The sequence below is a fragment of the Adelges cooleyi genome, unplaced genomic scaffold (assembly GCF_023614345.1).
Source record: "Adelges cooleyi isolate 19-005CV unplaced genomic scaffold, UGA_ACOO_1.1 ACOO_flye_CR_arks_rails_tigmint_CR_PRNA_8, whole genome shotgun sequence".
Lineage (NCBI taxonomy): Eukaryota > Metazoa > Arthropoda > Insecta > Hemiptera > Adelgidae > Adelges > Adelges cooleyi.
Window position 1 is genome coordinate 670334 of NW_026096513.1, and position 16595 is coordinate 686928.

A 16595-nucleotide genomic window follows, 5' to 3' on the forward strand; every position below is an offset into this window, starting at 1 on the left:
AATTGGCCACAAAACAAAACGATTAAAAAACAATGATTATAATCGAATTTTTGTTGAACATAATTTCACTGGAACCTAAACAAAAGGTATTTCAATGATATCACGATTTAAACAAAAAAAATAATGAATAATTAAATATTAAAAAATATGAAAAAACTATTTTTATAATAATCCTTTTTATTTTAACTTGAAATAAAAATTAAGTATGCTGAGCTTTTCATATAAATAACAAAAATTGAAATCTATTCAATAGATACGCCAGAAAATGACTGTAATTTTCTATTATATTTTATAGTAAACGTTGGTACGCATAGCACGGAGACAAAATATTACTTAAAACGTTTCATAACTAGAGAAATTAAATTTTTTTCCATCTTAAAATTAGTCAAAGTATTTAAAATGGCTACTAGATAAATTGTTGTCAAGTATTGTACACGCCCTTAGTAAAATCGGGGTTTTCCGTTCCTCGTGTGCAGAGTCGCCCAGATCGGTTATTTGTGTCGGCTAGAAGACAAAATATTTAACCGATTTTCTGGGGGAATTGTCTTGGAGGCAAATAAAATCTTAAAGCGATAATGTCGGTGGCGACGACGACGGCGGCGGCGGCGGCTACGCGCGCTGGCTGGCGACGGCTAAGCGGCGGCATTAGCTCTCCGGAGGGCCGTCACGGCGCGCGTTCGGTTTTTGTATTCGCCAGTCTGCGTCCGGTGTGCTCGCCACGCTGACCACCGTGTGTTGGCACGTGATCGTGTGTGTGTGTGTGTTTCGAAAAGTCCATTTAAGTCGACGTGATTTTCGAAATTTCAGTCGCGACGGCAGTGAACGGAAAAAGGTCGAAAAGCCCGCCGTTAAATAACAACACAACCGGAAACGATCGAGGAGGCTTCAGTCATCGTGATGCCCTTCCGCTGTCGGTCGACCGCATCATGTTGACGGGCGGACCGGGTTGTCTGCTGTTTTCGATTGTCTGGTCGTTGACGATCGACGATTCGTTGACCGCATTGCCGTCCGTAATACGCATAGGTGAGCACGCCAGTTTCCAATCTGTTGTTTGTAAGCAAATGCTAAAATATCGCCCCCCCCCCCCAAAAAAAAAAAAAAATCCATATAAGTACCGACTGAGCCCCGATTAAAGGGGGCGGGCACGTTAAGAAAAAGTAACGAAAATGCCTCGCCGAGTCGGGATAGGAGTGTAGGCTTTCCTGATTTTTAATTTTTTAGACGATAACTTAAAATATATATATTTTTATTATTAAGGATATTGAAAGCGGTCTGTTTGTTTTACGGTTTAGACCGAAAACCCTGACAAACTGCTTCGACTAACTCGGGTGTTCGGATTTCAATTCTGTAAAGAGATACGAGTTCTCCTTTGGCTACTTTACTAGGTTAAGTCGGGAACGGATTTTTGCTTTTTTTATGTAATCGAATTGCTTTTTAATATTCAATCGGACTATTCCAAATAGTCGTAAATTGTTCAGGCTTTTAGGTCTAAAAATCACCAAAATTGCGTTTACTAATTTAAAAAATTGTATAAGTTAAATATAATTCCTTGACGTTTATACAAAAAAATCTCACCGTAAAGCTTTAAAATTTGCTTTTATATCAGATATCGAACATATAACCGAAGAAACAAAAAAAAAATAGTCACAACAGGGTTGTCCATACATGGCGGAGAGAAGGTACAGTATACCAAATTAGTAAAATTTGCCATAAGTTGAGATGGAAAAATCAAGTGAATAGTGAATCTGAGAGTTGGTCGGCAACAACTGGAAACCTAGACGTACCACGGGTTAAGTTTTATAGTCAATATAATTTGGAAGGTCAAATACTACCGTAAACAAGGAACAAGATGAATGAGCTCTTTCCAATATACAATAAAGAATATCACTTCGATTTAGCAAATTGTATGAGTTTGACAACCACTTGGTCATGGGCGTTATTCTACTGAAAGAAGTCAACGTTCTTTAGCATTGTCACTATTTTTAAGCTAAAAGCTCTCACCTTATACTCTATAAGGTATGGAACGCAAACAATTTGGAAGCACACTCAAGCCCCTTCCCCTCCGAAAATCCTATCAGTTCTAGCATACTTTTTTGACTCTGAGTACCTGGAACGTGCTTCTTGTCTTTGATCAGCTTGACCAGTTTACTCTCTACCAAAATGTCTGTATTCTTGATATTAAGTAAGCCGAATATGGCTCGGACACGTCCATGAGTTGGTTGATACGAGGAGTAGTGCGTTTTAATACTAATTTTTGACTAGTTTTTTTGTCAACCATTCGTGCCTAGTCGATATTTTCAACAAGTTATTTTTTAATTTTATCAGATAATATTATCACGTATTGTATTTCAATTAAATTGAATTTACAAAAATAATATATTGAGCAGTTTGCTGATAGGAAATATGTAAGTTAAGTATGGATTTAGTTTTTAAATATTAACTTAACATAAACTTATGATTTACGAACCAATAGTATTTAAATATACATATTGCCTTAGAATGTTAACCCTTCATAGAAGCTTCCGACCGGATTAGGTCTAAGCCCTGTTCTTACTTTATAAGATTAGTCCTTATCTTATCAAAGAATGTTAAAAATTCCATGTAAATCGATACTATACTCGTGTTCAGCGGAAATAAGTAATAACAATGTCCGTCAAGTTTCCTATAATAAATGTATTGTAGTGTATTTTTGTCCATATTGAACATACTAAATAACATTCAGAAGTACTAAAAAAAAATTATAATTTATTAGTTTGTATTATTTGTTTAAATAGTACAAATTTGTATAAATTATTAAAAATAATCATGTTATGACAATACGTAATATTGTTAACTTAATATGATATTTGATATATTATAACAATACTTATTGTCAATATGGTAATTTTCTTGGACATAATTTATTATTGAAAATTCATAATAGGATGTTATCGTTAAATTGATATTTGTATTATTGCTGAAAACAAAACATAATTTAATAATTGAACAATTAATAGCATATTTATTAATTATATCATATTGAATATTATTGTGCAATATTCCAATACTTACAATTATTTTATGATATCATACAACATATTATATATACCATATGATATTTTATTGTTTAACTATTTCCGTAATTCAAAATCGTATATTTAATTGGCATTATAGTGAAAGTGTCCCTCCATAGTAAATATTTGTATGATATTTTTTTTATGAGTTCTAATCAAATTGTAAAAGCGAAAGTCGAAAGAAATTAATTACTTACTAACGTTGGCTAATGATATAAATGGAATAAATATTTCAAACATAAAATTATTATAGCTGTCTTTATACTTATTTAGGTTAGTATTATACATCTATCTTCTCATTGTCGATTTTTTGGGCGTTTTGTGGTCTGATCATTAAAACTATGGGCTAGGCTAAATGAAGAGTGAATTTGTCAAACATTCTCAGTGCCAAAGTATAAAAATTGAACTTAATAATCTGATTTGTATTTCACGCGTTACGGGAAACAATTTAGTATATTTGTCAAGTAAGGAATAGTTATTTATAAAAAAAACAATCATATTTAACACTTAAAAATATGCTTAAGTGTTTCCGGTAATGAATAAAATACAAATAAAATTATAAAGTTCAATTTTTATACTTTGGCACTTAAAACGTTTGGCAAATTCACTCTTCAAATTCAAGTTGGCTTATTACAGACAATGACTACGTTACATACTGGATTAGAGCTTCAAGGAGTAGGGTTAACAATGTTCGGGACTATAATGTACTTTCCACTTATTTTTATTCTTCAGCTGCATTTGAACATTTAATTTTTGTACGCTTAACACAATACTTGTGGAAAGTACTGTTTTTAATATATAGATATTGCTCAAGATGTTTCTAAATTAAATATTTCAGATTAGGTAATTGAAGGTATAAAAATATTACTGTAGGTTTTTTATTATATAACAAATATACTTATAATATAAGTATTATCATTATGTGGACGTTTATTTTTTGTTGTACATATTTATTAGTATTTTAAGATGATTTCAATATATTACCTTATAAACAAATGTAACTGCTAAGCCATAATATTGCTTAATAAAGGTTAATAATAATAAGAAAAAAAAAAGTTAAATATTTATTCCTGATAATATTTTTGCTGTAGGTATGCGTATGGTTCTTTAAATAAAATATAATAGCTCTTAAAAAATATTTTTATATCTTTTTAAAATATTCTAAATTAAACAACTTAAACTATTAAAACATTATTTAAAATTCTAGTCAATTTCGGTTCAAGGTTTAACATAAAAAGATTTAAGTCGAAATATAATGTAACACCGCACATGTTGAATATGAAAAAACTTACCGTTACGTTAATTTTTTGGCACTTAAATAAATTTTTCAATACTAATCGTCATCTTCTTCCATTCTAGTATATGCAGTCTTTTTATACTTGCTATTTTTACATCTTCCAATTTATCCTCTTATAGTCTTAAATACTGTTTAAAAATAATTTAGAATTCCATTTAACTATTAAAAATATTGGAAAGTGATAAAACCACAATGAACTTTGTATTTTTTCATAAACCGGTGAACATTCCGGTATTTACCACGTTGTGTGAGCTTCTTTTTACCTCTATTATAACCAGCATAATATTAGCACATCTTTTATAGCTTTATTAATAAAAGGTCAGAGTTCGAATTTCCCCTGTTAGACTTTTCAGATATTTCAAATGCCGACATTTTAAGTTAAATTATGTATTTTAATTTTACCAGAGTTGATTGATAAATATCTTGCATCAATTACTATGATGTTATAACACCTATAGAGAAATTCTTGGTCTTCAATTAAATTCTATGACTCCCCATTATCATATAATGTCGTTTAAATTCTTTACAAATGAAGGAACTTTTCAGGAATTCACTTTAGGTTTAGACACCGACGTGAATTCCATTTTTCTTTTCAATTTCTGCATTTCGACGAACGATGTCGGAAAACTATTTCCCTTATTCTTCTTTTTTTCTCTGTTCGGATATACATTTTATTACCACCATTTCTTTACATTTTTTTTTCTTATGAATTAAAAGTATATATATTTTTTTTTTGCAGTGTGTAATGTATAAATGCTATAATGTGACCTATAGATTGAATAAATATTTTTTAATAGACTCTTAAGAGGGCGTCGCACCGGTGATTTTCAGTGGTAAAAACATGTTTAACCAACTGAAAATAACTCGCTTAATTTTGGTTTTAGAGTAAAAGCACCCATTATAAAATTAAAAGAAAACAATATTCCGAGGGCAAAACGGTGCGTTTTAAAAAAAAAATTAATTTTTTGAAAAGTTACAGTCATTTAAAAATGTTAAAATAGTCGTTATTTCTAAACTATGTATTGAGTGTTATACTTGGAATATAATGAAAAAAACGCACCGTCTTGCCCTACGAAATATTGTTTTCTTTTAATTTTATAATGTGTGCTTTTACTCTAAAACCAAAATTAAGCAAGTTATTTTCAGCCTGCTTAAACATGTAGAGATGAAAAAAACATTTTTAAATCGCTTTCAAGGATGCTGTGATAGTCCAAAAAATAAATCAACTACCAAAATAGAGTCCTTGTTATTGAACTAATAATTACACATAACAGTATAACCTTTAAATTAAGATTTTGTAAAAAATTGCCTATACTTTACTCCTTAAAAATGGGCGGTGCGACGCCCTCTTAAGCAATTTTACTGACAAAATATATATATAATCAGTTTATTGTTTTGTATTTCATATACATTTCTTTCTTAACTTCGATGCGGAGCTAAGAAGGTATTTTTGATGGATTTTTGATATTGTAATAATACATATTTTTTTAATATTTATACAAATAGTGATAAACTAATAATGAATGATCGAAAGCAGACTATATAATTTATGGCTAAACTACGATAAAAAAAATATTTGTCAGGAAACTTAGGTTATACTATATTATCACCGATTGGATAATTTATTTATACTTAATCTGTGATATTATTGTGAAATTGTATACTTGAATTTGTGGTCATGCTGATTTAGTTTTTAGTAATGTGACGTCATGGTTTTTGATCACAAAATCATTGTACCGTTTTGTTTGTGGTTAAACATTTATTGTATTTTTTTTTAATTCCTCTATATTTCAATATTTATTGATCTGTAAGATAAACTTCAATATAAAATAAAATATTTGTCAAGAAACTTTGGTTAATGTCGTTATATAATACTGGAAATCAGCAACGACAATAATTTCACTAGTGTACTTAACATAATTTAACCTAAGCATGTATGGAAATATGGAAGCTTGAGCGACAACAAAGTGTACACGAGTATCGACATTTTCAATGCACCAACCAAATAAGATTTTCGGATTATGCACATCAGACCGTGAAAACCCACCAAAAAGGGTGGGTTTACACATTTATTTCAATTAACTATTTGGTCCTACTTGAGAATTTATTGGGGAACAGGATGATCATAGCCGCCGAGTTTTATCGTTTGCAAAGAGCACAAAGGTGGATACCAGGAAGCTCGTCCGTTTTATCTGCTTTTATTTAGTCTGTGGTAATAATTACAATTATAACAATGTTTGAATTTGTTGACAAATCTCGGAATTAATACTACTTGAACACTATCGATTCTAAAATTATTCTTAGACCCCCTGCTGACCACTAAAACTTTACAAATAAAACATTTGGCCGTTCCCAATTTCACCGTGAGAATTGTTACTTGTTAGATTTGCATTTGGGCGTACACTGTATAGTAGACCAGTAGACTAGTACTCAGTGTGTTAACCAGGCGTCAGCTAAAAAAAACTTTACTCGTGAACTTTTAAGTGTTATACATACTTTAATATACTGTTATAGACTTCAAAGTATAATAACGCGAATAACCCACTTGGGTTTTCGTAACGAGGTAGATAACATTGAAACACTCACTTTCATATACATTATTATGTTGACAAGAGCTTATGTGTGAAATGTGCTTAGAATATACGTGACAATTACATTTTAGTGGAATTATCTCAAGCACACACTCGACGAGTAGGCATAATAATATGAAATGCTTTAATCGTGAAAATTCGGTCAGATTATAAGATTAACTGTCTGTGGTCGGATCTATTCAGTGTAAGATATGAGTTTTACTCACTCGGTACCTTTGATTTAAACATCAAAATGATCATGTTTTAATCTAAACATGATCAGCTGTTTACAAAATGATTAATTATTTTTAAAAACTAAAGGTTTTCAGAACGATTATAGATATGTGTATTTATTTTGACTACTTCCAATAGATCTAACAAAATTATTGTTCATACATGTTTGGATACAACACATGAGTTATTCACAAATTCTACATTACATAAAATATAAAATCAAGGTTTTTTTTTTATTCTTAACTAAAGCTTTTAAAGATGAAAATATTTTAAATATAATATAATTATAATATGGTAAATTATTTCCTAAGTGTCAAACTTTGTAGTGCAAAAAAAACCAACTTTTAGGCCAGCTAAAATTACTTTGGGTCATTAAGCACAATAGTGTAACTAAGATTAAATATAATTTAATGAAAACAAAAACGTTCTTAAGTCGTTTAAATTTTAATAAAATGCATAAGCGTAAATTATTTAATTTATTAAAGCACAAAAGAACGTTGGGAAAATGTCGAAAAGATATCATACTATTAAATTGTGCGCTTATTTGTTAATTTGTTTTCTAAAAACAAAACCAAGTTTCAGTTGAACACGGATTGCTTAACAAATGTGTTCGATTAACTAATACAATAGAATAAAATAAAATAAATTTAATAAAAATAAATGTCTATTGCAGTATTTATTTTTCTATTTTCAGAAAAATATGATAACAATTTTTTTTTAAACTTATTTAGGATTAATTGACTACCAAATTTTAGTTTCATACATTGACAATATTATCATTTTTAATTCCAAATAAACATTATTTAGAAGAAATATATAATTTTTTTGGTTTATTACCAAATCAATTAGGAATATTTTTATAAGTTTCAACTTTTAGAGGCTAAATTGGTGATAATTTTTAAATGTAATTGATGACTCAAAAATCAATTAGATTTATTTTCATTGATGGCTATAATGTGAATTTATTCACAAAAACTATCATAAATAAGACCAAATGGAAGTTTTATGTTCATAAAAAAATGTCGATCAGTATTTATCGCTCATTGCTGCTATATTATAATACAGTCATCCTATTATTATTAGATATTATTTATTATTTAAAAAAAATTTTGTTTGAATCTACATTGGTCAACTACCCGTATCAGAGAGTTTTATATGGGAGTAATTTTGTATGTAATAACTTTTAAATAAAATTATTACCTTCAGGCAACAATCTATTTTATATCTTTTCAAAAGCGATACCTACTATAACATATTGTTATAGTATAGTTTTAATATCGATATGATTTGTGAGAAGGGTAATTTTATTACAAATATGTGAATTTATTACTTTTGTTATATCTATCCAAATTCCAAACGGTTTAAAAAAAATCTATATAATATATAGATTAAAACGTTTTTCTATAGAAAGTGACTTTTGTTTTCAAATTTATTACCACCTCCAAACCAACGCCTGCTAAATATTTTCTTATAATGTATATTACAGTTTTGTCGGTGTAAATCATTTTCGTTCTATAGTTTTTTGGTAAAAATTAGAATTGAAGAGGATCAACTGGAAAATTACTTTTTTTTAGCCCTGACTCACCTGGGTAGCACGAATTTATAATGAAGCCAGAGAGAGATTTCTGATTTATTGAACTAAGATATGATATTATGTGTGCAGGATCAATCGCAAAGGCCTTTTTTATGTTGGCAATATTATTACAGGCGAATCCAAGTCGGTAGAAATCGGATTCATCTGTTTGCAAGCTGTTTGCAATCATACGACTCAGATCAATAAATTATAATATTATTATTCCGGCTGTTTTAGGTGAGGCGGTGTTGTTTTTACAATGATGTGTTTTTTTGTCCGTCTGGACCCACAATATCTCCTAAGCCGCTGTATAGATTTCTTCGTGTGACAACTCTATAGAACAGGAATTGTACCGAAAGGGTACTTCATTGGGTTGAACAATTTTTAATATGGCAGCTACCTGCGTGATGTTCTACAGAAAAAAAGGCCGGCTGGTCATTGCATGCCAGTGGCTGCCATATAAGAAAAAACAGCTACGCTTTTCCGTGTAAGGAGTTACCAGACCTGGTTATAATATTATCACATTATCATAATATGGAAATCAAATTTATCAATTAATTTGTATGGTTGATAATAATTGTTTATTTTTATTTAAAGTGATCACACTGTCGCCGGCCTTCTCTATTACTTCGTTGCCGAGTACAGAGCACTATAATATTATTATGATGTTACAGCTCTAAATAATGCGCTCTACTCTAATAATGACAATACAATTGTAAGTGCATTGTTTTCATAGCAACGATTTTATCGATATTCGTTACCTTCTATTTTTTTTCCAACGACTTTTTTTCCCCGACGTAAACTTGTGGTAGGCCAAGGAACTCTGTCGGTTTGACGGTTTCCATCATATTGTTTGTCCACGCAACGAGCTAGTTACACCGGAACAACAGACCCCGGGGTTGTATGTACGTGTCTTCAATATGTTATTCGGATCAAGTGTGTGTAGCATAGATTGTAGTCATAATATAGTCAGCCAGTCGCACGGCGAATTAATTTCCATTGCCGCCGGGCCGTTTAGGTCGGATGATCAATTTCCATTACCAACCCATACGTTGTTATTGCACCGGAAATATCGACGGGTCGTCCGAGGTGATACACACACGGCTACGTGATTCAGTGTCTGATGCTGCTTTTGCTGTTGCTGATGTCGTTCTAAACAGTGGATATCGCATGGACAGATGCAAATAAATGGTGTAATTCATAATAGCAACGTCACAGTTAGACAAACCGATCCGGATAGTTTTCCGCTGCCATTCACCGATACATTATTCATAAACATCGAGGTCGTTGGCATCTCTGCGGGTAACCCTCGCGTGATCTTTAAGACGGCGGTACTTTTAATTCGAGAATAATATCAACTATTATTCTCCGATATACCGTGGCCGGTCTGTGGAAAGGTTTCGATCCAAGGTCTATAAAATAGACGTTACCGACGATAGGAAACTCCAACGAAAGCGAGTAAACTCCTACACGGGCATAGTGTTAGTGTTAATTTTTACAAAACATAGCGTTGGTTCCTACACAGAATATCGATAGTATATATTACCGACGTTGTGATATCTAAACTTAATGACTGATTAAAAAGTGAAATTAAAAAAAAAATACATATACTGATATAGTATATATTATATTGGAAAATAAATGAATTACTAAATTTATATTAAAACGCAGTCTTATTAAAATTAAAGTTCAATGTTTACGTGAATGATTTTTTTTTTTTGATGGAAAAAACATTTTGTAGAGTGAGACGAACAAGTTTGTCTAACAAATGTTACAAGTCAACGCCTATAAAATATGCTTTAATATATATATCGTTTATTCACGGACGGTAGTATAATATTTTATTATTTCTTTTTAACTATTCTATAGTTATAACAAACAAATTAAAAAATAATCAAGGTAGGATAGGTCCACAAGGAAAGAGGAATTTACCCTTGATAACAATTTCGTAGGAGATTACAAATTTATGATTTTATTTTCGTCATCTGTTACATGACTTTACATGTAGCCGATGATCACCAAATGGACAAGCCAAATCGTAGTTCTAGAGTGTATGCGAAAAAGAAAAAACTGCTTTAGCCATGTGTTGGAAACTTATCTGCTGTCTAAACTAGTTTGTTTTCTTTCACAAATCAATGGACATAATAACAATATGTAGATAGTAGTAAGAAAACTGCCACACACAAACCTTGTTTCCTTGAGGGAGAAATTAAAATAGCGGAAAAATATGTATACAAACAATATTATAAGAAATATATAAATGTATGGAGATTTCACTGTGTTCATACTTCATGCAAATTAATAATACATAGGAAGTTCTGATCTGGTTAGCTAAAATTTTTTAACGAATAATTGTTTAACAAGTTGTATATTTTAGTACACATAGTATGTAAAATATACACTTAACAATATACATGAGCATAAATTATTATAATATTATACCACGCTCAATTTGTTATGCATTGGCGTTAACTCTACTTTACCTTCATTAAAAATTTGGAGATGCATTAAAGGTTTTGAAAGTTTTAGGAACTACTGCGGAATACTAAAATTTAAAGGAAACACGATTCGACGTATTCGAATACAAACATTTAATAAGATAAAGTTTTAAAAGTCTACTGTATAACAATAATAAATAATGGATATAAAAACGTAATAATTTATGACGGAATCCGTAATAAAACAAGAAACACAAAACTTTTTCTTATAAACGCTGGTACTTTAAAAAGAACTCGGATCAACACAAGCCTAGTCACACTGAAATCGCAAAGTCACGAGATAAAAAATTACTAAAAAAAAAAACAATATAATTTTATGCATTCACATGGTTGTTCTAACGGAAACATTGTGAAAATAACATAATCATTTTTATGAAACCCAAAACATTAGAATTTAATAATTTTAATAAATGAAAAAAACCCGATAAAATATATTTCACACTACGATATACTATAATATTTTCATATATTATATAAAAATAATAAAAAAGGCAGGCACAGCAGTTGGATTTTTAAGTTAGCTATAAATTCGGTCAACGGATGTTCGTTTATGTTACAAACAAACATGTTCGATACATTAAATATTTTCATCATGTCCAATATTAAATATTTTTATAATAATATATACACATCTATTACTAAATAAGTTAAGTGGTTTCTTGACAATTAAATTTTTTATTTCTACTTTTTTTTTACTTCTTGGTTTGTGCGACTTTTTTATTTTAAGAGCTGCGAGTTTCTCCTCTATCCTTGGTACCAATTACGTATGATTTGTAGGGTCTAAGTATGAAGAAATCCGACCACTGAAACACAAAATACAGGTCTACTAACTTACAAATAAATAGGAAACATAATTTAACCGTAATAACACAAAAGTACACGCAAAATCAGAATTGGCCAAAAAGATAGCGTACGGTTTTTTTTAACCCAGCCAATATTTGGTACTTTACCAAAAATATAGATTTTGTTAGTCTGTGTTTTTACGTCCTATATCAATGAATAACAAATTATTGGTTTTGGATTTAAAAAATGGGTATAAATCTACCTACTTTGTTGTTCAGTCTGTTGTACGCACTGATGGTGGTAACATTGTTGCCGAAATACGTCTACCCTCTAGAGTACCATTTTTGAGGTTAAGGTTTTATGTAAATATTTCAAATTGTCATTGACGCGTGTGTTATAAAAATGAACAATTTTATATATTTTAAATTGGCCATACTTCAAATTTTTCAGATTAAAATGAGTATTAAAATATCATTCTTATTATGTATGAAATAAATCATTATTAACTATTATTTATTGCTTTGGTTAATAGTTTTTGACATTATCCAAAATGCATTGTCATATTATCCTGATAATGTTAACATTAACCGTAATAGATGTATATGCTGTAAAAATTCTAGTACTTTGTACACGTCTTATTTTAGCACTCTTTTGGACCATTTATTAGGGTCTCGTAGCAAATTCCAAATAAAATTCGAATCGATATGTTTTAAGAAGGCCTAAGAGCTCTGGGAATGAGATAAAAGAATTACTTCGAGTCTTGAGAGTGGGTAGGTAGCGTTAAACAATAAGGAAAACCGAGCACATCCAAATATTAAACCGATGCTGGTCAAAGGAAATAGGTGTTAGATGATTGAATTTTGTCTTTGACAATAAACGTTTGGAATTTCAAGTAATAGAGTTTCGGGTATGAGATTATTGAAACTTGAATGAGCCGTATTGAGTTTTACAGTTTTTAATAAAATATTTAGAGCGTTTGGTATTAATACATAATATAAATTATAATAGGCAGCCGTCAACAATAGGTTTTTTTGGCTGAGCATAGAAATACGAAAAGGCTATTTCGATTATTATTGATAAATGCTAAACGGAACAAAGTTTTGTTTCAATATTTTAGTAGTAGGTAATTATATTTTATGCCCAAACGATAAAGTTGTAATGAATGCAATGTTTTGATTAAAATAATGTATTTGAACTTTAACAGAATTGATTATATAATTAAATTGGTTTGCTTAGCAGTCGAAAGTAGTGTACTTTTTTCATTAGCTCAAACTTGTTAGGTATTCAACCACTTTTAAGTACTTGATAAATTTACAATTGCTTATAATTTTTACCATAGGATTAACCGTATATAAAACCTGTTCCAGGGTAAAGCCTAAACTTTTGTGAACATTTAAGAACAATCTATAATATTTCAAGAAAACCGCGTACACCTTATTTAAGTACAAACAACATTTTGTTCCAAAATCATTTGTGACTAACGCGTTTAGGCGAACCGTGTAAAAACGGTCGGTGTGACGTCCTTTCAACATTAAAATAATACAATGTGGTATCTTGTAAATCGTTTTGTACACATTAGCACATGCGAAACAAACGGGCATTATTTATCGCTGTTTATTTATATTTGAATAATATATTATTTCAGACGTCGCCTCTGTGCTCAACACCACTGCCTTACTGCAACTAACCATAATAACATCTATAGACCGTTTTAACACTTGGCGTTTGTCTTTGCCGAAAGTTTCTTTATCTTCCATACACGTGGTCGGCATCGCCAGCTCATTGTTCTTCACAGCCGATAGTTTACATTGTCACCGTCTTTGTCAAAATAATGTGTTAAGACACGTGCAAGTCCGGTTTTATTCTATTTGGAAAAGTTTTCCACCGAGAAACCAAATCGCGCCTCACTTATCAAATTCCAGCAAAACAAAAGTCGAGTGCCGCAAGACGTTTCTAGGTGTGATAAAATAATAATTCTGTCAACTTGTACTGTCAACCGTCGAGGCGTTAAGTTTGTAATGTTGCACATTTGTGTCAAAAATGACGCATGTCAAAAATTTGTGTATTGAGAAAATTGCGAAAAACTGTCGAGTGAGCCAATCAAAATCATTTTAACCGCTAATAATTATTCAAAATTGTAAAGGAGCTGGGAAAAAATGGATCAATATTTTATTGCTTACTTCGAGGACTGTTTACCTGAGTCTTACCGTGGTAGTAAAAGTTAAATAAAAAAATATACTTAAAAATAGATACCTCATTACTGTGGTACTATGCGAGTTTACACATTTTCGATTAATGTTAAGTATTAGAGAAAAATTGCCTATTCAATCCGCCTTAATCCAATGTTATAGTGGAGTCCCCGTAGAAAACCCTTCCTTTTTTAAATTAACCGTGAACTGGATGCCCTAGTTTTAAAAAAATAAATAGGAGAACTAAATTTGAATTCGCAATCGATTAAATCATATGTTTTTAGTTTTGGGCGAATTTGACTTTCTTAGAAAAAATGATTAACGATAACAATCGACGACCGTAGCCGAAACATTGTCTCTGTATTTCTTTTGAACATAATGCTTGTTCCGAGAACTGACTGGAAGACGAGGATAGTCAATAAAGTAAAGTTGAGCTTTTTAAAGTGGACACTCAAAGCATGTTTTGCTTAAGATTAAATTGCTGACAATTTGCATCGATGTTCGTACACATTCAATGGTTTATTTTTTAGTAACAAGTTGCCAGAAGTTGTACCCATAAATATTTTAAAGTGCAAAAGAAAAAATAAATTGAAATATTTTCGAGGAAAGGCTCTTGAAAAAAGTTATATTTCACTATGTGAAATAATTGTATTTACATGTTGGGTAACTTTACCGTCATTTCGCAATAATTTTTTTCTTGTAATTATCCAATTGTTAATAAAAATCATAATATTGATCAGTTGCGTTGTAATTAAAAGTATTAGCAACTTAACCGAAAAAAAAAATCATGAAATAAAAGCGCGTATAAAGTAACACATTTGGCCAACAAAACCCGATAATTAGCCTAATGACTTTCAGATTAAATCAGACTTTTTTAAATGTATTGATTGGGACATTTTAATGTTTTATGTGTATCTAAATGTATTTTTAATGCGATATTCCACTCACATTATTTGCAATTGAAATGGAATAAAAACATAAATAAATACCATGTAGTTTTATTATTTTTTGCTGATTTTGTTTTGTTCTTCTATTCATACGGGCAACGACTGCAGTGGGATTTGTGTGTATGAGTAAGTACGGTAAATATGAATTACTTTCCACGCATGATTAAATATTGTAGTATCACTTCATGCCGTCAAGTAACTGAGAACGCTTACGAATACTTGAAATAATCAGTTTAAGATAACTCAAAATGGCGATAGGGACATGCTAATTTCTATAGTAATATAATTATTATAAATGTCTCATAAAGAAATATTTTGGAATATAACTTTTTTACTAATTTTTTCTTGTCGTAACATAAAATTCCACTTACGATTAAATTTAAATGTTTTTTTTAATTTTACAATAATGAGTAGTGTACTGATATTTTTTTTTTGTACCAACAATAGAAAACGGTTTTTAAAAATAATATTCAATAGAATCAAAAATAAAGTAAAAATTCAAAGTAGGTAGAAGTAATTTCAACTTAGATTCTAAAATATAATAGGCGTGCGAGACTGAAATTTCGACTGCAGACTCAAAACAACAAACAATTAAAAATATTCTTTTGAAACCGTTAACTTGCAAATCTTAAACAGTATAAATAGGCAAAATAATATAACCGTCATTGTTATTTTACCTCGTGTAATATATTTTATGAAGATTTGCGGCTGTTTGTCAAACACTATACGTGAATAACAGTTGATAAAGTAAATGAAACACTAAAGCGATTTTAACTTTGGTCTCCAGCTAACTATACATTTATTCATATTAATGTTTACCCAACGTCTATGCAAATACAATAGTACCTACAAAAAGATTATTTTACTAAGACTGTTCCATCATTAATAATACGACTGTTGTATTATGTAGGCGCTAAAAGTAAATAAATCGAAAAAGCAATTTTCATCGCAAGTGCTACAGTAAATGCTTGAGTCCCAAATAGTTGGCCTTTTGAGATCAAAAGGTACTTATTTAATATATTGTACACATCCAGTTTTCCATCACCTTTTTTTTCGCAGTGACAATAATTTCCAAAGCACAAAAGAAGTTATTGCGAATTACAGTAGCCTTAAGAATGTGTTTTTTTTTCACTCGACCAGCTTTGTGTAGCTTCAATCGGATTACGACGCGCTACGCTCTCATCCACACAAAACTGACAACTCGCAGGACCCATCTAAGTTTAGATGTCTTATTTCAAAAACATTTTGTAAGATCATTTTCGGTCAAAACGGGTCTACTGTATAAAATCTGATAAAGAATAAACATGTTTTTTTGTTTTTGCAAATATATTAAAATGGTCATATAATGTACGAATGAATAAGTGGGAATTTATTGAAAAACACTTTTTTACTCGATTTCTTTTCTTAGCAAGAATGTAAACAAATAATAACCATGTGATGAACGTAATACA

The 16595-nt window shown here is 30.3% G+C and overlaps 1 protein-coding gene across 1 annotated transcript in view; it reads left to right on the forward strand.

The window, feature by feature from the left end:
• The first annotated feature begins 666 nt into the window (after window positions 1-666).
• LOC126845955 (glutamate receptor ionotropic, kainate 2-like) overlaps window positions 667-16595 on the forward strand; it is a 94643-nt gene continuing 78714 nt past the window's right edge. The window contains exon 1 of the mRNA XM_050585032.1: window positions 667-1023. Coding sequence (XP_050440989.1) covers window positions 927-1023 — 97 coding nt within the window. The 5' untranslated portion in view covers window positions 667-926. The remainder of the gene's footprint in view (window positions 1024-16595) is intronic.